This window comes from Pelophylax lessonae, assembly GCF_965119305.1.
Source record: "Pelophylax lessonae genome assembly, chromosome: 5".
NCBI lineage: Eukaryota > Metazoa > Chordata > Amphibia > Anura > Ranidae > Pelophylax > Pelophylax lessonae.
This window is the reverse complement of record NC_138772.1, coordinates 39,891,758-39,915,136: the sequence shown is the minus strand read 5'-3', so window position 1 is coordinate 39,915,136 and position 23,379 is coordinate 39,891,758. Positions and strand designations below refer to the sequence as shown.

The following is a 23,379-nucleotide window of genomic DNA, read 5'->3' as shown; positions in this document are numbered from 1 at the left end:
GAGCAGAGCATTCTTTCCTCTACAGGGAGGGTTCCAGTTCTCCTAGGGATGCTGCTCCTAGGAGAGAACTAATGAGACAATATATTGTCATCTGGGCCTCAGCGGGATCTGAGCTGAGGGCCTGGGGGAGATTGCTAATGGACTTTTTGGTGGAGGGCAATGTGCTGAAGTCCTGGTCTGGAGAAGGAACTTTTATATCCCTCACTGAGGATCTACCTGTGGATGTTGGGTGGCAAACAGGTACTGGGACATTGTGAGTAAGATCTGATTTGGGACTGTAGTGTGTACTTCTTCTGTAAGGATTTTGGCATAGAAGTCTGTCCTTGCATTGATTGCTATTAATGTTTTGGAGTGTCTTGTATAGCACAGACCCCTGATGGGCCCTGCAGATTTGTCCCAAGTTTTATTCCCAAGTGAGTGCATGGCAACCAGGCACACAGCTGCTTCACAGTCTTGCAACACAATGACTCTTCTTAAGGTTTAATAGTCGTTGAACTTGGATGGGGGTCTAGGGAGGCCTTGGGATTTAGTGCACAAAATGTTTAGAACACTCTCTCTCTATTGCGTCTGCTTTCTTTAGTGGCATACCCCCTCACACTTTGAAGAGACGAGAGGCGCAAACACTTATAGGTCCCCAGCAGGGCAAATCCCACTTCAGTAGTACTAATGCAGCCATACAAGGGATTAAAATGCATACAGTCACTAGGATCCCACCTCCAGGCCTCTACTCATTGTGTCTTCTGATACTTGGATTGATCCTGTCCAATAATAGGTAGACACTGTGCCATGAATTTGCAGGCTGGATCCTCAATGCACCCCCTTACTTGGCTCCGAACTGCTTCCAGGAAAATAGACCCCCCCAGCTCTAGCATAGCTGGGACCTCAGTGAATTCTCTACAGGCTTTCAGCTGGAACAAGGACAAGACAACCCAGGACAAGAACCATCCAGGCCTCAGACTATTTATGGGCTCTCTCTCCACCTTCTGGGCATACCTACAAAGTGGTTGGCTAGAGTCCCATAAATTTTCAAGCCCAGGGTCTGCTTCTTCCAGCCCACTACATTCTAGAACCCACTAGAAGCAGGGAGAAGTAGTGAAGGCCGTGAAACCCAGAACAGACAAAAATAATCACACTCTTCTCCACTGACTTCAGGCTAGCCAAAAGGACTCAACTTTACAGTAACCTTGGTAGCCATCTAACCCAGGAGGGTGCTAAACCTGTAACCCCAAAACCCTCTCCTAAAGGAAATCTCTTGGTTCCTGGGTCTGCACACTTGCTCTGGCCATCATGGAGCCATCTCTGCTGAATTTGTTATTTAATTTATGATCTGTAGAGTGCAACAGGATGAGCTAGGGTGCCCAAAGATGAGCAGGAACACCGGAAACTTGGCAGGAGATCTCGCTCTTGGAGTATACAAGGCATATAAGAAGCCAAGGGTCCACCTACAAATAAAGCATATGATGGACTTTGTGTTCAAGCATAGCAGAATAGTATAGCAGGATCTATTCTATTTTACCTGAAGGCATACAGGTCTCTTGGTAAGAGTGACTAGAACATGAAAGCCCGGTAATCCCCAGGTGAATAGAGTTTATTGTTGCATCACACAAATAGCTTTTCTGTGTGTCATTAAAGCATCTGCAAACTTTCGAGTAATAACTCATACCAGCAGCTCTTCCTCTTCTCTCATAAAAGGCTCAGTATAATAAACAAGCTTTCCAATTACCATATGTTTTTTTTATAAATAATGATCAGAGATCTACAGGAGCCCAAGCTGGTTCTATTGGAAATAACCTCAAGATAGCTGGTGAGGACTGGTGAGGGTAAAGGATACCTGCAATTTTAAAACAAAAGTAGCTTTGCAACTATGGGGTTGATTTACTAAAGCCAAATAGACTGCAGTTGCACTCTGTAAATGCAGTTACTCCAGAGCTTAGTAAGTTAGAAGAAGCTCTGCCTACTTCCATCATCCAATCACGTGCAAGCAAAAATGCTGTTTTTTTATTTTCCTTGCATATGATTGGGTATTCTTTGAAAAGTGAAGCTTATTTACTAAGTTCTGGAGCAACTGCGCTGTGTAAAGTGAACAGTCTATTTGCCCTTAGTAAATCAATCCCTAAAACTTCCTACTGCTGTCGTTTCAAACTCTATGTTATAAGAGTTATCTCAGGGCTCCAGGACAAAATGAACATTGCTTACCTTTAAACAAGAAGTGAGAATGGGACCAGGTCAACACAGAGGCAGAAGAGGCATGTGCCTCATAGAGTGCAGCAACCAGGTCCCACTTTGTGGATCGAAGAGCACTGACAGTGGCCCCTATAGGAATGAAGTCCACAAACACAGTTTGCAGGCTTCTATCACGTACCTGTGTAAGACTGGAATGTCATAGAGGCCTATTTTAGTACAAATATTTTTGGGGGGGTTGTATTCTATATCTGCAAAGAGAGATCACACAAATACTTATAAGTATAACATTTAAATTAGTAATGGCAGATACAGATAACACATGTCATATTATTAGAAAATATAATCAGAATACTTAACTAAAAATGCTGTTTCTGCCACGGAGTTCAGCCTTCTTACGCGGTGTGGCACAATGATCAGACTCAAACGCGTAAATGATTACAGCTCTGACACGAGACTGAATATTCCAAGTTATCGCTTTACAATACAGGACTTGAATGTAAGGAAATGGTCAACTCCCACTGCAAGCAACAATATGGGCTCATGTACAAAGGACGTTTAAGATACGCCAGCGCTGCTGCCAGGAAAAAGCAGCTTTAAAAACGCACTTTTAGCCGCGTTTTTGACTAACATTTATGGGCATTTATTCGTGTTTTTTGGCGTTAGCGTTTTTACAGTAAAAACATTCCACATAGTGTAAAAACACCTAAAAAAGAGGCTAAAAAGGGAAAAAAGCTTGTTACAGCATTTAGCCGTGTTTTTTGATGTTTCGTGTTTTTACAGCCAAACAGCCTCTGCTCCTGGATGCACTGGCAGACATTTCTTTTTACTGCCCCTAAACGCTTATGCCTCCAAACTCCACTGAAAGGTTATGTTGCATGGGCAAATAGGCTAACATGGAGGAGAGTTCAGAGGCAGTAAAAAAAAAAAATGCCAACGCCCCTAAAAGCAGCTGCAAAAACGTCCAGTGTGCATGAGCCCTATGACCTTTTAAGGTCTTGGTCAGTTTGCAAGGACATTCCTTTGGTATGAAGTCAGCTAAGGTAACCAGGATGTTAGAGGCTTTGTCACGTACCTGGTCGGAGGCCAAAGTGCTGAGAGGGCTTCCCTTGCGGCTAATGGCAGAGTGCCCCTGAAGGTGGTAACAGGAAGTGCTATGCTCAGAGAAGCAGGGATTGCCAGCTGCGGCAGACTGAGGTGATGAGGAGATGTCCGCTGGATGGTGGCTGACGAGCAGGATGCACTGCCGGTCAGGAGTCCCTCAGGAGTACCAGGTGAGACTTGGCAGAAGGTAAAGCCAGGAGCATAGTCAGGAGCAAGGCCAGAAGTCATGCACAGAGGATCATCCAGGAGTAAGGTAGCAAGCGGTAGCAGGAGTCAGCTGGGGTCATACACAGATCAGGGCAGAAGCAGAGTCACTAAAAAAAGCCAAGTGTCAAAGCCGGGAATGGAGATAAAACAGATCAAGGCATGCCGGGTCGGTAACAGGAAATCCAATATTAGCAGAAACAAGAACTCGGGAACACACGGGGGAGCTGAAGATCATCCAGCAACTAGTGGCTGATGCTGCTGGGTTTAAATAGGCCATTGGCCACCAGAATCCATCACGCATTGCGTGTGCTTTGGCACATGAATCTTCTCAGTCATTCATGCCCGTGTGCGCATGCGTATTAGCATTGGCAAATTATTATCTGTCAATCTGCAATGCTGTTGGGCAAGCATTAGCAGCTATGCAAGTTCTTCTGCGAACCATTCTCTGACAAGCTTTCTTAGATACCGTGAGACAACTAGACAACTTTAATTAGCAAATATGAAACATACAATTTCCATATGCAGGCCTCTCTTGAATCTCTTGCCCAACACTCCTGACGATGGAGACAGAGACTGCGAGGGCATGGAGTGGCACGTGTGCCGGAGTAGCTGGTTGGTAGTGTCTGCTTTTTGGGTGTGTAGAGCTGGAAGTTGCAGTCCTCAGTATAGGATACTGAAGCAGCTTGGCACCAGAGCAGGAGATGGTAGCAGGGCCAGGAAGAAGGCAGCAGTCAGTGACAGCCGAGCAGCAAGGGACAGAATTGGCAGGCAGAGCAAGTCCAGGAAGCAGGCCAAGGTCTGTAACAGTCGGGCAAAGCAGTACAGAAGCAGCAGGCAGAGACAAGTCTAGTAAACAGACCGAGGTCAGAGTAACCAGATCAGCAGGGTTGAGGCAAAGAGCATAGGTGAAGCCCAGGGAGAAGCCGGGTCATACACAGGTAGGCAAATACCACAGATCAGGTCTCAGGACGCACGAAACAAGCTAAAGACTTTTCAGCAATTTCTGCAAGTGACATGTCCATTGGCTGGGTGCCAAGTGTGTCTGCCAATTGCTAATTGCATGTTCGAACATGCGTGTGCCAAGGCATCACAGAACATCTGGTATTGCCCTTTTGCCCAGGAGTATGAGCCTAAGTCCGAACTGGTTTTCTGCTCCTGAAAATCTGATTTACCCTAGAGCTGCATTCACAAATACATTGAAAGAATATTGTTACATTGTATTTTGTCTAGTGCTTATATGTTACATAGTTAGATAGTGAGGCTGAAAAAAGACACCAGTCCATCCAGTTCAACCTATGATGAGTGTGTGTGGTAATAAGTCTTTATGTCAATAGTACATTGTATTCCCCTGTATGTCATGGTTGTTAAGGTGCTCATCTAATAGTAATATTAATTAATAATATGTACTAAGAATTGTTTTTTGATCTGCATACAGCTGCTGATCCAGTCATTTATTTTCCAAATTCATAAATTACTACGATTCCTCTGATTAAGAGGAAGAGGAGGGATCAACAGTGTGTACATTTGTGATCTCTGTGTTTGATCATCACAGTGATCACATGGTACAGGGCCACTCAAATCGTCAAAGAGGTCTAGTGATGGTTTTTAATGGGCACACTGTCTTCCTGCAGATTATTACTGCAGTGATGTTTGTAAATGTCACTGCATTAAAAACTGCCCACCAATCCGCCATTGGTCTGAAGTCTTTGTGTTCTAAACATTTTTTTATTGTTTTTTACATTTTGGTGTATTGTAATGTTTTCATAGTTTATTTTTTAAAATTATTTTTAGGGAAAGAATAGTGTTGTTGTATTGCATGTACTTATATAGAAAAGTGTGCCGTGCTTACCAATACAATACAATCTTAGATACATATACTGTATATGTGTTGTGTTAAGATTGTGTTTAGTTATTATTGACACAAGATACAGAGCTTTTTTAAGCTCACCAATTTATTATATTATATTGAATTGTATTGATAAGCTCGGCACACTTTTCTATGTATAAATTTAGGGGTGTGTTTTCACCTTTGGTGCTTGTTCCTGGAGTTAATTGAGAGGTCCATGCAAACATTTTACAGCAGATTGCATTTAACCTGATGTTTTGTAAAATAACAATAAAAGATACCAAAAAAATTAAAGCAAAAAAAAATTGTACTTTCTCTTTAGATTTTTCAAGTTGCTACCTGCACATTGGGGTTAATTTCCTAAAACTAAGGAATGCAAACCCCCCCTAAAAATTTGTAACAAAAATGTCCAAGAGGGTTTTTTCCTTGTTTTTCACTTTTTTGTTGTATTTTGTTGTTTTTAATTTTTTTTTTTTTTATACAAATGGAAAACAGCAGTCGGGCTCATTTACTAAAACTGGAGAGTGCAAAACCTGGTGCAGCTGTGCATGGTAGCCAATCAGCTTCTAACTTCAGTTTGTTCAATTAAGCTTTGTCAATAAAACCTGGAAGCTGATTGGCTACCATGCAGAGCTGCACCAGGTTTTGCACTCTCCAGTTTTAGTAAATGAGCCCCACTGCTGTTTTCCATTTGTGTTAAAAAAAAAAAAAACTTAACAACAAAATACAACAAAAAAATTGAAAAATAAGGAAAAAACCCTCTTGGACATTTTTGTTACAAATTTTTAGGGGTGTTTTTTCTTTTTTTTTTTAGCATATATGACCATGATCACACATGATATGAGAAAAAAAAAGAAAATCCCTAAAAAAAAAAGGTAAAAATATTTTGCCCTTTTTTAGTTGCTACCTGCACAATGTTTTTCCCCCCATTTGGTATAAAAAAGCCTTCTAAACAAAAAACAAAAAAGACAAAAAAAACAAAAAGAGAAAAACACGAGGGGAAAAAAAACTCCTAAAATTTTTTTTACAAATGTTTAGTGTATTTTTCTTTTTTTTTCCCTTTCAGCATACATTATCATGATCACACATATATGGTATAAAAAAAAAAACAAAAAAACTTTAAAAATATTTATAAGCATCTTGATATTTTTGTCCCTTCTCTTAATAGTTTTTTTTTTTTTTAATCATTTTTTGTGTATTGTATTGTTATTTGAGGATTCTTAAAAAGAAAACGATAAGATTCAGAATTTTTCACATGCAAAAAAAAAAAAAAAACCCAAAAAACAGGGTTTTGCACTTGCAACACTGTGGTCATGCTTCTGTTACCCTATCTTTACATTTTTACAAGCGTCTACAGGAAATGTGTGCAGTGCCTTGTGGTATCTAATTTTGTCTGTTTACCCATAGAAATCTTTTTTAAAAATGTATTTTAATTTCTCTCCATTTTAAATAGTTTTTTTTTTTTTTTGTATTTTAATACTTTCAAGCATTTGGAAAACCAATCTTAACACCACATTTCTCAATCCATCTTTTATCTGTATTTCTTCTTTCTTGTAAAAACCATAACTAGCTGGATACACACTATACAACTTTTGTTGTTAGATTTCCTTTAGATTTACCTTCAACAATATAATACAAGGGCCTGCCTGATTGCATATAAATTGAAAGTATTTAGGTTGGACCTCATATTATATGGTTTTGGTAAATCTAAAGGAAAAAATCAAAAGAAAATTATATACAGGCATACCCCGTTTTACGTACACTCCCTTTACGTAAACTCGTGAGTACAGACACAGCTTGGTCAGCTTGGCATGGCACTACCCCCGATTTTTAACATTGGCGTTTATTGGAAATCTTGGTCAGCTTGACATGGCACTACTCCCAAAACATAAGTGACAGGGATACCACTTAGGGAGCATCGAGAAGGGACCCAGGACTTTGGTTGGACAACTTGCCTAGGTTATCTACCATGTCATAGTCCTGGTTTCCCTTAGCATGCTCCCCAAGTTTGGTGTCCTTGTCACTTATGGTTTGGGAGCAGTGCCATGTCAAGCTGACCAAGATTTCCTATAGAGTTAGTGTATTTACATGCATCGAGAAGTGAAAAAAGGTATTGCTTCACTTTAACCACTTAAGCCCCGGAAGATTTTACCCCCTCTCTGACCAGGGCCTATTTTGCGATTCGGCACTGCGTGACTTTAACGGACAATTGGGCGGTCGTGCGACGCTGTACCCAAATGAAATTGACGTCCTTTTTTTCCCACAAACAGAGCTTTCTTTTGGTGATATTTGATCACCTGTGCGATTTTTTGATCATGCGCTATAAACAAAAAAAGAGCGACAATTTTGCAAAAATAACAATATTTTTCACATTTTGTATATGAAATTCCCCCAAAAAAAATTTAAAACTCAAAATTTTTTAACATTTTAGGCCAATTTGTTTTCTGCTATATATGTTTGGTAAAAAAAAAATCGCAAAAAGCGTATTTTGATTGGTTTGCGCAAAAGTTATCGCGTTTACTAACAGAGGGAAAGATTTTTGTAATTTTTGGTGTTTTTTTTTTAACGAGTAATGGCGGCGATCTGTGATTTTTTTTTTGCGGGACTGCGACATTGCGGCGGACAGATCGGACCCTTGACTGACATATTTGCCATTTTTGGGGGTACCAGTGACATTACTACAGTAATCAGTGCTATACATATGCACTGTTACTGTAAAAATGACACTGGCAGGGAAGGGGTTAACTTTATTTGAGAAGGAGGGGTTAAGTGTGTCCCTAGGGGCGTTTTTCTTACTGTTATTGGATGTGGCTGTGTGTGTAACTGCAGAGAAATACGATCCTGCATAGCAGGACCGTATGATCTCTGCACTTACACAGGGCAGAATGACAGGCGGCTGTGTTTACATTAGCCGCCTGCCTATCTCCCGATGTACCGGATGATCGCGAGTGGACATCGGGTCCGCCGCTCAGACGCTCGGGGGGGGGGGGGGGTCCGTGAACGCTTGCCCCCTGGAGCCTCACAAGCTAGCGACGTAATACTACGTCGCTTTGCCTGTGAGGGGCTGACTGCCGACGTGCGGCCGTCGGCAAGAGGTTAACATGCTCCCCAAGTTTGGTGTCCTTGCTACTTATAGTCTGGGAGCAGTGCCATGTCAAGCTGACCAAGATTTCCTAGAGCTAGTGTATTTATATGCATTGAGAAGTGAAAAAAGGTATTGCTTCACTTTAAGTACATTTTCGTTTTACATACATGCTCTGGTCCCATTGTGTACTTAGAAGTGGGGTACGCCTGTAGTGTGTATCCACCTAAAGTAGGCACTGGGAAAAAGGAACTGAAAATGGAGCTTGGCTAAAGAGGAACCAGTTGTAATTTACGATTAGATACGTTTAGACCATTTATCTGAACAAGTTTGTTCCTCTCAGACTGATAACATTTTATAGTGTGTGCATATTCAGAATTTTTATTACCTTTAAAGTGGTTGGAAACCCTTACATATACAGTGCCTTGAAAAAAGTATTCATACCCCTTGAAATTTTCCACATTTTGTCATGTAAATGTATTATATTAAGATTTTATGTGATAGAGCAACACAAATTGGTCAAAGTGGAAGGAAAATGGTAAATGGTTTTCAAAAATGTTTACAAATAAATATGTGAAAAGTGTGGCGTGCATTTGTATTCACCCCCCTGAGTCAATACTTTGTAGAACTGCCTTTCACTGCAATTACAGCTGCAAGTCTTTTTGGGGATGTCTCTACCAGCTTTGCACAGCTAGAGAGGGACATTTTTGACCATTCTTCTTTGCAAACTAGCTCAAGCTCTGTCAGATTGAAAGGAGAGCATCTCAAATTTCATATGAGTACAGTGTTGCATGACCGCGCAATTGTCAATTAAAGTGCGACAGCACTGAAAGCTGAAAATTGGCCTGGGCAGGAAGGGGGGTGAAAGCGCCCAGTATTGAAGTGGTTAAGTGACTGTCATTTCTGAAAAAAAATTTAATGAAGGTAAATCTGAAAATTTCTTAATTGGCAAAGCAGAATGGACAAGGTATCTAACACACAAGCTGTGAACTACTTCAGTCTTATAGGTTGCGGGTCCTGCCTTTTTTATGCCCATCTACTGGCAAAGCTCCCAAGGTGGCCACCTCTGTCCACTCCTAGGCCCGGCCCTTGTGGCCAATCTTAGCTGTTTTCTGCTGTATCTTTTGCATCTGATACTTCCAGACGTGTGGGATGTCTGGTCCCCCCCCCCCCCCCGCCAATGAGCATTATGGTATATTCCACAAGCTGCTAATGGCACTTTTCCACTGCAAGTACCGGCTAGTACCGGCTCGGCTCTACTCGGCCCTGCTTGGCCCGGTTTGCTTTTCCACTGCTGGTACCGCATGGTATAGTGTCGGAATTGTTCGGTACGGTATAGGTTTGCTTTTCCACTAAAGTAGTACTAAGTTAAGTGGGTGGGATAACAATGGGGTGGGTGGGATTCTCTGACCAATCAGTGGCTAGTAGTGACTGCATGCAAAGGATTGTGGGATATGGTACCAGTTTGGTACCTGTTGGAACCACAATCGAGTAGGTACTGTTTTTTCAGAGCCGTACCGTACCGTACCGTTCGGTTCCATGCAGTGGAAAAGCAAACCTATACCATACCGTACCGAACCGTTCCGACCCTATACCATGCGGTACCAGCAGTGGAAAAGCACAAAAGGGTGCCGAACCGGTACGGTTCCATGCAGTGGAAAAGCGCCATAAGTCTCTACTTTTACCTGTGGTGACACTGAGGTCAGCAGATGAACCAAGGAGGGCAAAGGGGACCAGGCATCTGATGCTCCCAGGAGTGTTGGTTGCAAGAGATCTTTCAGACTGCAGTAACTCAACAGAGCAAAGAGCAGTAATGCAAGTGGTGGGACAGGCGACTATTAAATGTGTTATTTTACAGGCTGGGCTTTGTTTAATTTTTATTGTTTGGATATGACAGGATCACTTTACTTTAACAGCCCATTCACACTGATCCAACTTGGACCGTGACTTGGTCAGCCTGACAAGTCGCGGTCCGTCGCGTCCCATAGTGCAGTACAGGAACGGTTCTAATAGGAGCGACACAAGTCACTCCGACTTAGAAAAAGGGTCCTGTACTACTTCGGGGCGACCTGGAGCGACTTGCATAGACATTCATTTTATGGAAACCGTTCAAGTCGCGCCAAAGTCGGATCCGACATAGTGTGAATGGACTGTCAATGTATTTGTATTACCAATATTGCAAAGAGAATTGTATCAGTTCAGCATTATAAACAAAACGAGAAATAAATAAGGTACTCAACCTTTTCAACAAGGAGGAACCCTTGAAATAACTTTCGGGTCTCAGGGAACTTCTGCTAAAAATGACAATATCTGCAACTCATGATACATTAGTGTGATGGTCCATGGGAAGAATGCTCCTTACACTTGTGGTCATTGGAAAGAATTACCCCCCCCCCCCCCCCCCACAGATAAGATAGCTTAAAAGATCAATGGTGGTTTCTCTTCCTTTTATTACAAGCAATTTGCGCCTCTCTTGATCCCAAAATGAATTTCCTTGTATAATAAAATTCTTTATAATAAAAATGAATACTCGCCAATATGTCCCTAATTCCTAAACCAGATAAAGACCACACCTTACCCCAAAACTAGAAATAGACCAATTTCTATAATAAATAATGATCTAAAAATTTTCACTAGACTACTAGCCAATACACTATGCTCAGTAAGTCCTTCTCTTATATCCCCTTATCAATCCGTATTTATTACAGGATGAGAAATCACAGACAATATCCGTCTTGCGACTAACATAATCCAAGACACAATCACAAAATCACAAGCACTTCTTCTTTTAGGTTTAGACATTAATAAGGCTTTCCATAGTGTTTCTTGGGAATATCTAAATGTCATCCTACCAAAATATGGACTACAAGGTTAATTTCTTCATGCATTTCAAACACTTTACAATAATCCTCATACAATAATTAGTTTACCAGGTTGTAACTCAGATTTTTTTTTAAATAAGTAAAACAGGGTTTCTCAACCAGGGTTCAGTGGAACTCCTGGGTTCCTCTTGAGGTTGATAGGGGTTCCTTGAGAAATGGGCAATTTCTGCCTCTCAGAAAGGTTCCCAATGACACCATTGTTCCTTTTAGCTATCTGTAAGGGGGGTAATTCTTCTCAATGATGACAAGAGTAAGGAGCATTCTTCCCACTGACTGTCACACTAATGCAGTGGTTCCCAACTCCGGTCCTCAGGACCCACTAACAGGCCAGGTTGTTAAGTATTACATTGGGGAGATGCAGACTAGAATACTGCAATCACTGAGAAGCAAATAATATCACCAGTGATGTATTTCAGTTATCTTGCAAACCTGGCCTGTTATGCCTCGTACACGCGCAACGATTGTTGGCCGACCGATCGGCCGTCTTTTGTCCAGTGTTGTTGTGTTGGTTGAAATGTGCTCTAGACTGCACACGAATTTTATCGGCCAACAAAAACCAACTTCAGAAGTGATGTCATGTGCTGGTTAACTTTCCGTGTGTTTTTTCTTCTCTGAGCATGCCCAGTCTTGCTCATCTGATTTTTGTCTGCCGAAATCTGTACTGACTGATGAACAATCGGCCGTTCTGTTGACGGCCAACAAAAATTTTATAGCATGCACACCATGCATTGGTTCGGCCGAAAAGTCGCGGTCGGTTGTCGGAAGCATCATACTAACAAGCCGACAATCGGCCGATCGGACGTTGGCCGAAAATTCACGGCCAACAATCGTTGCGTGTGTACGAGGCTTTAGTGGGTCAGAGTTGAGAACCACTGCACTAATGAGTCATGAGTTGTAGAATTTTAATCTTTAGCAGGGGTTTCCCGAGACCAGAAATTTATTTCAAGGGTTCTTCTGTGTTAAAAAGGTTGAGAAAGGCTGAAGTAGAGTAACAAGGCAAAGCTGTCCTCTTTTCCCTCTCCTCTTCACCCTAGCCATAGAACCCCTAGCCACAGCCATCATATCACTCCCAGATATTAAAGGATACATTCAATAACACATACAAACTCAGTATGTATGCAGATGACATGCTTCTATTCATTACTCAACCCATCACTTCATTACCAAATTTACTTAAAACATTACAACATTTCTCATCTATATCAGGATTATCAGTTAACATTTCAAAATCCATTGGAATGCTGATAAACATACCCACAGCACAATTCAGTACCCTAAAAGACTCTTTCACCTTTGCATGGTCCATGGATTCCCTATCATACCTAGGTATCCACCAGTGTTAATTTTGGCAGCAAATTTCAATTTAGTTTTAGTCTTAGTCTTAGGACTAAAATGGCATTTTAGTTTTAGTCCCATTTTAGTCTTCTGCAAGTGTTTTAGTTTTAGTCGGTTTTAGCCGACGAAATTAACACTGGTATCCACCTTACACCAAACATTACATTTTTATTCTCCAAAAATTATATACCTTTACTATTAAAATTAGTAAGAACCCTGAAATTATGGAAATCTTACCACATCTCCTTTTTAGGTAGAGTACCCGCAATACAAATTTAGAGCAATTTCTATTAGAATAAATAAAATATACATAACTAACTTTCAAAAGGAAATTAACAAGTTTGTTTGGGCAGAATCTCACCCCCGATTTTTTAAAACAGTTTTATATACACCCCAACAACAAGGAGGCCTAGGCCTACCTAACTTCTGGCTCTGGTTTTCTTAGGGCCGGCCAGGGGTGTTGCTAGGTGGGAAAAAGACCAGGGGCTTCAGCCCGAAGATAAATTTGATAACCCCCTCCCACATTTTAAAGAAAAGCCCCGCCCAAGCTCCTCCCATATTTAAAAGTAAGTACCGCCCAAGCTCCACCCAATGGCCCCCTCAGTCAAGGGTCAGTCAAGGGGTGGTATGGAGAGGAGTACAGGGGGTGAGAAATTGGGTGGTATGGAGAAGAAAGAAGTAAAGGGGGTCAGTCATGTGGTGGTATGGAGAGGAGTACAGGAGGTCAGTCATGGGGTGGTATGAAGAGGAGAGGAGTACAGGGAGTCAGACATGGGGTGGTATGGAGAGGAGTACAGGGGGTCAGACATGGGGTGGTATGGAGAGGAGTACAGGGGGTCAGACATGGGGTGGTATGGAGAGGAGTACAGGGGGTCAGACATGGGGTGGTATGGAGAGGAGTACAGGGGGTCAGACATGGGGTGGTATGGAAAGGAGTACAGGAGGTCAGTCATGGGGTGGTATGGAGAGGAGAGGAGTACAGGGGGTCAGACATGGGTTGGTATGGAGAGGAGTACAGGGGGTCAGACATGGGGTGGTATGGAGAGGAGAGGAGTACAGGGGGTCAGTCATGGGGTGGTATGGAGAGGAGTACAGGGGGTCAGACATGGGGTGGTATGAAGAGGAGTACAGGGGGTCAGACATGGGGTGGTATGGAGAGGAGTACAGGGGGTCAGTCATGGTGTGGTATGGAGAGGAGAGGAGTACAGGGGGTCAGACATGGGGTGGTATGGAGAGGAGTACAGGGGGTCAGACATGGGTTGGTATGGAGAGGAGTACATGGGGTCAGACATGGGGTGGTATGGAGAGGAGAGGAGTACAGGGGGTCAGTCATGGGGTGGTATGGAGATGAGAGGAGTACAGGGGGTCAGTCATGGGGTGGTATGGAGAGGAGAGGAGTACAGGGGGTCAGTCATGGGGTGGTATGGAGAGGAGTACAGGGGGTCAGACATGGGGTGGTATGAAGAGGAGTACAGGGGGTCAGACATGGGGTGGTATGGAGAGGAGAGGAGTACAGGAGGTCAATCATGGGGTGGTATGGAGAGCTCCTCTCCATACCACCCCATGTCTGACCCCCTGTATTCCTCTTCATACAACCCCATGACTGAACCCCTGTACTTCTCTCCTCTCCATACCACCCCATGACTGACCCCCTGTACTCCGCTCCTCTCCATACCACCCTATATCTGCCCCCCTGTTCTCCTCTCCATATCACCCCATGTCTGACCCCCTGTACTTCTCTGCTCTCCATACCACCCCGTGACTGACCCCCTGTACTCCTCTCCTCTCCATACCACCCCATGTCTGACCCCCTGTACTCCTCTCCATACCACCCCATGTCTGACCCCCTGTACTCCTCTCCTCTCCATACCACCCCATGACTGACCCCCTGTACTCCTCTCCATACCACCCCATGTCTGACCCCCTGTACTCCTCTTCATACCACCCCATGTCTGACCCCCTGTACTCCTCTCCATACCACCCCATGACTGACCCCCTGTACTCCTCTCCTCTCCATACCACCCCATGTCTGACCCCCTGTACTCCTCTCCATACCAACCCATGTCTGACCCCCTGTACTCCTCTCCATACCACCCCATGTCTGACCCCCTGTACTCCTCTCCATACCACCCCATGTCTGACTATTGTCCCATCATTTTTTTTCTCTCCTCTTACATGTTATACGTGGGAACACTCACCTGCCCAACCCAACAGATCCAGCAAGCATTGTCCTGCTGTGATTTGCAGCACCTCTTCCACAGGCCTGTGAATGGAAAGCGAAGCATCTCGGTATATGTGGTGAACACATTTCAAAGTCTTAGAGACGTCATGGTACAGGAGATGGTCAGAGACTGCAGACATGGTACAGGAGATGGTCAGAGACTGCAGACATGGTACAGGAGATGGTCAGAGACTACAGACATGATACAAGAGGTGGTCAAAGACTGCAGACATGATACAAGAGATGGTCAGAGACTGAGGACATGGTTCAGGAGACGGTCAGAGACTGAGGACATTAAACAGAAGATGGCCAGAGACTGAGGACATGGTTCAGGAGACAGTCAGAGACTGCAGAGATGATACAGGAGATGGTCAGAGACTGAGGACATGATACAGAAGATGGTCAGAGACTGAGGACATTAAACAGAAGATGGCCAGAGACTGAGGACATGTTACAGGAGATGGTCAGAGACTGAGGACATGTTACAGAAGATGGTCAGAGACTGAGGACATGATACAGGAGATGGTCAGAGACTGAGGACATGTTACAGAAGATGGTCAGAGACTGAGGACATGATACAGGAGATGGTCAGAGACTGAGGACATGATACAGGAGATGGTGAGAGACTGAGGACATGTTACAGAAGATGGTCAGAGACTGAGGACATGATACAGGAGATGGTGAGAGACTGAGGACATGTTACAGAAGATGGTCAGAGACTGAGGACATGATACAGGAGATGGTCAGAGACTGAGGACATGATACAGGAGATGGTGAGAGACTGAGGACATGTTACAGAAGATGGTCAGAGACTGAGGACATGATACAGGAGATGGTCAGAGACTGAGGACATGATACAGGAGATGGTCAGAGACTGAGGACATGTTACAGAAGATGGTCAGAGACTGAGGACATGATACAGGAGATGGTGAGAGACTGAGGACATGTTACAGAAGATGGTCAGAGACTGAGGACATGTTACAGAAGATGGTCAGAGACTGAGGACATGATACAGGAGATGGTCAGAGACTGAGGACATGTTACAGAAGATGGTCAGAGACTGAGGACATGATACAGGAGATGGTCAGAGACTGAGGACATGATACAGGAGATGGTCAGAGACTGAGGACATGTTACAGAAGATGGTCAGAGACTGAGGACATGATACAGGAGATGGTCAGAGACTGAGGACATGATACAGGAGATGGTGAGAGACTGAGGACATGTTACAGAAGATGGTCAGAGACTGAGGACATGTTACAGAAGATGGTCAGAGACTGAGGACATGTTACAGGAGATGGTCAGAGACTGAGGACATGTTACAGAAGATGGTCAGAGACTAAGGACATAATACAGGAGATGGTCAGAGACTGAGGACATGTTACAGAAGATGGTCAGAGACTGAGGACATGATACAGGAGATGGTCAGAGACTGAGGACATGATACAGGAGATGGTCAGAGACTGAGGACATGTTACAGAAGATGGTCAGAGACTGAGGACATGTTACAGAAGATGGTCAGAGACTGAGGACATGTTACAGAAGATGGTCAGAGACTGAGGACATGTTACAGGAGATGGTCAGAGACTGAGGACATGTTACAGAAGATGGTCAGAGACTAAGGACATGTTACAGAAGATGGTCAGAGACTGAGGACATGTTACAGAAGATGGTCAGAGACTAAGGACATAATACAGGAGATGGTCAGAGACTGAGGACATGTTACAGAAGATGGTCAGAGACTGAGGACATGATACAGGAGATGGTCAGAGACTGAGGACATGATACAGGAGATGGTCAGAGACTGAGGACATGTTACAGAAGATGGTCAGAGACTAAGGACATAATACAGGAGATGGTCAGAGACTGAGGACATGATACAGGAGATGGTCAGAGACTGAGGACATGTTACAGAAGATGGTCAGAGACTGCAGACATGGTTCAGGAGACAGTCAGAGACTGCAGAGATGATACAGGAGATGGTCAGAGACTGAGGACATGATAGAAGATAGAAGAGCACTAGGGGGGCCGGAGAGCACAGGCGAAGCAGAGAGCACTGGAGGAGCTGAAGGGCATGGTGGGGTGGGGGTGGGGGACTGGAGAGTATTAAGAGGGGGTTTGGAAAGCATTGCAGGGGGGTTGGAAGGCGCAGGGGGTGGAGAGCACGGGGGGGACAGGGAGCATAGGGGGGAGGGAGATGAAAAGCACAGTGGGGAGCTGAAGAGCACCGGGGGAGGGCTAAAGAACAGGGGGCAGTCCAGTGCACTGGGTGGGGGGGTTAAGAGCACTGAGTCGGGGATAAGAGCACTGAGTCGGGGATAAGTGCACTGAGGGTGGGGGGGGGGATAAGAGCACCGAGTGGGGGGGGGGGAATAAGAGCAGTGAGGGGGGATTAGAACACTGGAGGGGGGGGGGGTTAAGAGCACTGGTGAGCCAGCAAAAGAAGTTGTATAGGAGGGGGATGGGGCAGCTGCATATAGATGAATTGATCTTCCCCTATTCTTCCTGCAGGAGGGAGAGGAGGACAATCAGTTATTCAGCAGCTGCAGAAAGAATAGGGAAAGATGAATTCCTCTATATGCAGCTTCCCCATCCCTCTACTACCCAGCACACACACTTGAGCAATGGGCACTCACCTTCTTCCCGCCGAGGCCCCGCCCCCTTCCCGCCGCGGCTCCGCCCCCTTCCCGCCGCGGCTCCGCCCCCGCTAGTCCCCGGACTGAAGGAGCTGCCACTGCCTGCGGTTTACACAGTTCCCCTTTACGCCACTGCATCCAGTGATTGGTGGGCGATCTGGGGCAGCCGCAAGGAAGGAGAGTGATTGCCGCTGACAAGTAGCATTGATTTCGGGTGTGGGCGGGACCGGTATGCGGGGCTCCGCCCCATTGTTTCGTGCATAGAGAAACAGAAGCTGTCTGGGGAGGAAGGTGGGCGTGGCATACCGGCCCCGCCCACACCCGACATCAATGCTGAAACTTGACAGCTGCATTCACTCTCCTTGCGGCTGCCCCGGATTGCCCACCAATCATTGGATGTGCTTTATAAATCTTACACTGCTGAGGAATGTAGCCCGAGTTCTCGGCCAAACCCAGGCTTTGGGACTCGGGGCTAATCATTTTAAAAAAGCAACAGGAGACCCGGGGCTTTTGGGGAGCACACTCGGGGCTATAGCCCAGGTCAGCCCCCCCCTGCCGACGCCACTGGGGCCGGCTGTTCTCACGCACCTCATTCAAAGTCTCAACTTTTTTTTTCTTTAATTTTCATCTCCGGGATGGAGACGCACAGCCTTACCCAGCTGGTGTCTCATCTAAAGTCCCAAAACTGCCCATACTTAACATACTATCAGGGATGGAGGTGTGTGCTCCTCAGCCGGTCATTTCTAGTATCAACCCTGTGGCTATCCTTTAGCCATTGGATTGTTATTTACTTGTGATCTTGTTATACACTTTGAAGGCCAGTCATAGATGGGGGCAGGTTGGGGGAGGCTCGGGCTTACTCCATACCCACCTGTCCCTCATCTATCCATTAGCTAGCATATGCTCCCACTGTGGAGACACTTATAAATTTGTAGTGTTAGGACTGCAAGTAATACAGGGTGCTGTGAAGGGGCCTTGGAGCTTACACATGCGTTTGCAAATGTTTGTTAACGAAACCCCTGTTTTTAACCAACATTGTTAGACAGGTTGATTCGGTTTGTTAGCAGACTGGTCAGTGAGTATGTTTTTCTTAGGACCGGCTGTTCTCATGCACCTCATTCAAAGTCCCAACTTTTTTTTTTCTTTAATTTTCATCTCCGGGATGGAGACGCACAGCCTTACCTAGCTGGTGTCTCATCTAAAGTCCGGAAACTGCCCATACTTAACAGACTTCTGGCTCTATTACCTAGCCTCACACCTATCCCAAATTGCTCAATGGCATATACCTTATGGGCCATACACACTATAAGATTTTCTGAAGACTTTTTCCTTTAGACTTACCAAAACCATATAATATGAGGTCAAACCTAAACACTTTCCATTTGTATGCAATCTGGCAGGCCCTTGCACTACATAGAAAAGGTAAATCTGAAGGAAAAAGTCTTCAGAAAATCTTATAGTGTGTATGGCCCTTAACTCAAAAATCCCATGGGTCCAATTTGAAAGCCACTCTACTTCACCATACTCTTTTGGGAATTATATGGTCTAATAATACCCAACAAAATTTGTTAATCCCCCTCAATCAATTAGTATTCCAATCTTTACTTTTATGAAGACTATATAAAATAAATACAAAATATTTCAAAAACACCACCTAACGCTACATACTTAGGTGACCCAAAATTTCTCCCAGGTTTACATGTAAGGGATATTTTCATCCCATGGATCAATAATGATCTACATAAATTTATTAAAAACTCCACATTCACCTCATTCTCATCTCTGCAATCACATTTCACATAATGAACATTTCGATTTCTATAAATCATACATTTTTACTCATTACCAGATAACAAATATAGAATCACCTACTTTTTATCAAAAAATATGTTCAAAAAATTCCAGAGAAATAGGACTGATTTCAGAAATATACAACAATCTGGTAAATATCAAACCACAAGAAAAACTCCCTTATATACTTAAATGGAAAGCAGAATGGAATCCTTTGTTTTCTGCAGAAAATTGGTGTAATAGCATTGTTACCCTTCAAAAAAAGGAACTAGATCTATCACAATACGTGAAACTGCTACCAAAATATTCACAAGATGGTATTTAACACCCACCAAATTGCATGCTATTCCCCCATCAGTTCCCTTAACCTGTTTCAGAGGATGTCCATCTCCTGGCTCCTTCTTACACATTTTCTGGGAATGCGGAAAAAATCTCTTATATATGGCATCATCTAGAAACGTTTGCGTCCACCATTTCTGGCAATCGCATCAATCTCTCCATATCTAACTGCCTTTTATTCACACCCATCATAGGCTTATCTATGCAACATTTGAGACTTATCCATACAATTGGTGTAGCCATACAATGGCTAATTGTTCTCTACTGGAAATCACCTTTATTCCCTTCCATTCAATTAAAAACAAGAGTGAACACTATCAGTCTCATACCCTTTATAACTGTACTCAGCTGAACACCCTATAATGATAATAGAAAAGATACCTATAGAACTATACCAATTATCAGTATTATGATAGGGTCACTTTAAAGTAATACCCCTCCCCCAGTCCATACCAGGCCCTTCGGTTCTGGTATGGATTTTAAGAGGAACCCCACTCCAAAATGAAAAAGAAAAAAAAAATGTCATGGGGTCCCCCCAAAGATCCAGACCCTTATCTGAGCATGCAGCCCGGTCAGGACAGGGGGGGACGAGAGAGCGCCCCCCTCCTGAACCATACCAGGTTACACGCCCTCAACATGTTGATAGGGACAAGGGCCTCTTCCTGACAACCCTGGGCTGTGGTTGCCGAGGTTGCCTTTAACAAGGGGACCTCCAGATCCCACCCCCCCCCCATGTGAATGGGTATCGGGTACCCGTATCCATTTTCTAAAAAAGTGTCCTCAACCAAAACTAAAGTCCGAAACCAAACTAAATGAAGTCCATAAGGACACAAAATTAGTAACATAACAAATCTATCTGAAACTAAACAAATGTTTTCACTCTGCACCAGTGCCATCTTAAGAGCATTAAAGGGTCCCGGGCAATGCAGTGCACTGCACAATCACCCACGAGAATAAAAATACAAATTATGGATTAGGTGATATTTATTGGTACAGCAGTGCCAGGCTAATGTCAGTTTCCAAGTTTGGTGGCTGGGTCCGGTGAACACACACACATGGATGGGAGTCAGACTCGACTGTCCTGTGTGTGCCTGTTCCCGTGGAGGTGGACAGGCATTCCTGCAGTTGTGGGCTCCTACTCCATTACCCAAGTGGCCTGACAGCAGGGCAGGGCCCACAGACGCTTGCCACCTGCTAAGTTCGGTGGCGGGATGCACACGGGAATCGGGACTAATGCTTGGTTGGGGCTGGGTCGCTGGGCAGGTGGGGCCACCGGGCAACTTCCCAGCGTGCCCATTCGGTAAGATTGCCCTGCTCTGCACATGTCTATACGTAATGCATGTAGTAGCAAAGAGGGTTGGCTTTAACACCTATACACTGCACATATGCATCTATGGGGGGGGGGCGAGGTTTCTGTGCTGAAAGTGCGTTCACTGAGTGCTCCCAGCACATTGACCTAGCTGCCATCTCCTGTTCTCTAGTAATGAAAGACAATGAAACGCAGTAGTTGGGCTGGGCAGTTTTTTTTTTCTGCCCCCTTGGTGGAAAGACCCAGATGAAGGGATGCCATAGCTGGGCTGGAAGGGATTAAAAAACTTATAATTTTGTTATGGCATTAATGTGAAACTTTTGGTTTCCCCTGTCTGTAAACCTAGAGTTAGAAAATAAACTAAAGGCAAAAACTTTTTTTTTTTCACTTTGAATAGAGTAGGTTTTTTTTTTTTTTTTTGTCCCAATTGTGTCCCATTGGGGAGATTTTCTTTCAATTTCTGTCCTATAACCGAGAGAGGAAGGGAGAGCAAATCCTTTCAAAGTGAGGAAATGCCTGGTGGTCAGAAGGTTTTCTCTCAATTCCTTTTCCAAAATGTGGGATTTTTTTTTATTTTCATTTTCGTGATAGGACAAATAGGGTAAATCACATTAATGGGGGCATAGGTGGAAATAATCCCTCTCCACTCTTTCCGAAACTAAAAAAAAAAAGGTTTCATGTTTGGTTATACTCTAAAAGTATATCTAAATTAAATTTTTCGGTTTAGGTTTGATCCTCCGTCAGGTTTTTATTGCTGTCTGAGTCACTGCTAAGGTGCTTCACCCACTCCTGTTTTAATTGCTGACCATTGTCACCAGAACATAGAGCAAAGGGTAATCCACATTTCATAGTGGTCACTGTGAGGGGAAATCTTCCAATGGGGGGGGGGGGGGGGGGTAAGTGTTCTGATTAAACCTCCTGACACATAAAAAAAAAAAAGTATATACTATATATGAGATACTTAGAAACCTAACGTATGTCCTTTATTTCTCAGGCTGGTGGTGTGGCTTCTGGTTTCCAGCACGTCGTCACTAACGATCTCTCTGCAAAAAGACTTCTTCACATCAAAGGTCGGAGGGTGGTCCGGGCTACGGAGGTTCCCCTCAACTGGTCCAGCTTCAACAGCGGCGACTGTTTCATCATTGATCTTGGATCTGTAAGTCAAGATAATGACAACTATTACATAGGGTTTACTATTACTACATTGGTTTTCTTTCACTTAAAGCCAAAATTACAGGAAAATAGGTATATATATATGGTATACTGTATTTAAATATATAATCACTCTAGGGTAGGCAGCGTGTTGCTGGCAGGTTCACCAAGTGAAATAAAAGCCTGAAAAAAAAAGAAAAAAGAAAACTAATGCAGCTGCCAAATCTAAGGTTGAATATATTTATTATTTGTTCTTGGGTTGAGATATGCTTCTGGGCTCAGCTAGCAAGAGGATTTAGTGTTAGGTATACTTTAGATCAGCCTTGCCTTTCTCAAAATTTTTACCCCAGGGGAACGCTTGAAATAGTCATTGGTGTTAGGCAGACACTATCAAATAGCAGCCACAGTTCAAGGAACCCCGAGTAACCCCAGGGAGGAACCCTTGAATATAATTTTCAGGTCTGTGGGAATCCTTGCTGAAAACTCTTTGTCTGGGGTCAATGGGAAAGGTCTATCTTACATTGGTGATCAGTGGGAAGAATGCCCCTTACATTGGTGATCAGTTGGAAGAATGCCCCTTACATTGGTGATCAGTTGGAAGAATGCCTCTTACATTAGTGATCAGTGGGAAGAATGCTCCTTACATTGGTGGTCAGTAGGAAGAATGCCCCTTACATCGGTGGTCAGTGGCAATCATGCCCCTACATTGGTGATCAGTGGGAAGAATGATCCTTACATTGGCGGTCAGTTGGAAGAATGCCCCTTACAGTATAATGGTGGTCAGTGGGAAGAATGTTTCTTACACTGGAGACCAGTGGGGAGAATATCCCCTTTAAAATTGGCTGTCAGAGGAAAAAATGCCTCCCTTACAGTGGTGGTTAGAATGCCACTCTTATAGACAGCTAAAAATATCATTGGTATCAGTCAGGCACGATGAACTAGGAGGTCAATCAGCCTCACCCCAAGGAACCCCTAGCAACCCCTGGAGAAACCCTTGAAATAATTTTCAGGTTTAGGGAGCCCCTATTAAACATACTTTATCGGGGGTTAGTGGGAAAACCTTACATTGGTGATCAGTGGGAAGTGGGAAGAATAATGTTCAAGTCTGTCGGAATCCTTGCTGAAAACTCTTTGTCTGGGGTCAATGGGAAAGGTCTATCTTAGATTGGTGATCAGTGGGAAGAATGCCCCTTACATTGGTGGTCAGTTGAAAGAATGCCTCTTACATTGGTGATCAGTGGGAAGAATGCCCCTTACATTGGTGGTCAGTGGGAAGAATGCCCCTTACATTGGT

At 44.0% G+C, this 23,379-nt stretch overlaps 1 protein-coding gene across 1 annotated transcript in view; it reads left to right on the top strand.

Annotated features, from left to right (window-relative positions):
- The window catches only part of SCIN (scinderin), a 216,720-nt gene that overhangs the window by 64,229 nt on the left and 129,112 nt on the right, over nucleotides 1-23,379 (top strand). Inside the window, exon 3 of the mRNA XM_082259059.1 lies at nucleotides 21,928-22,089. Within this exon, the coding sequence (XP_082115185.1) occupies nucleotides 21,928-22,089 (162 nt within the window). The remainder of the gene's footprint in view (nucleotides 1-21,927; nucleotides 22,090-23,379) is intronic.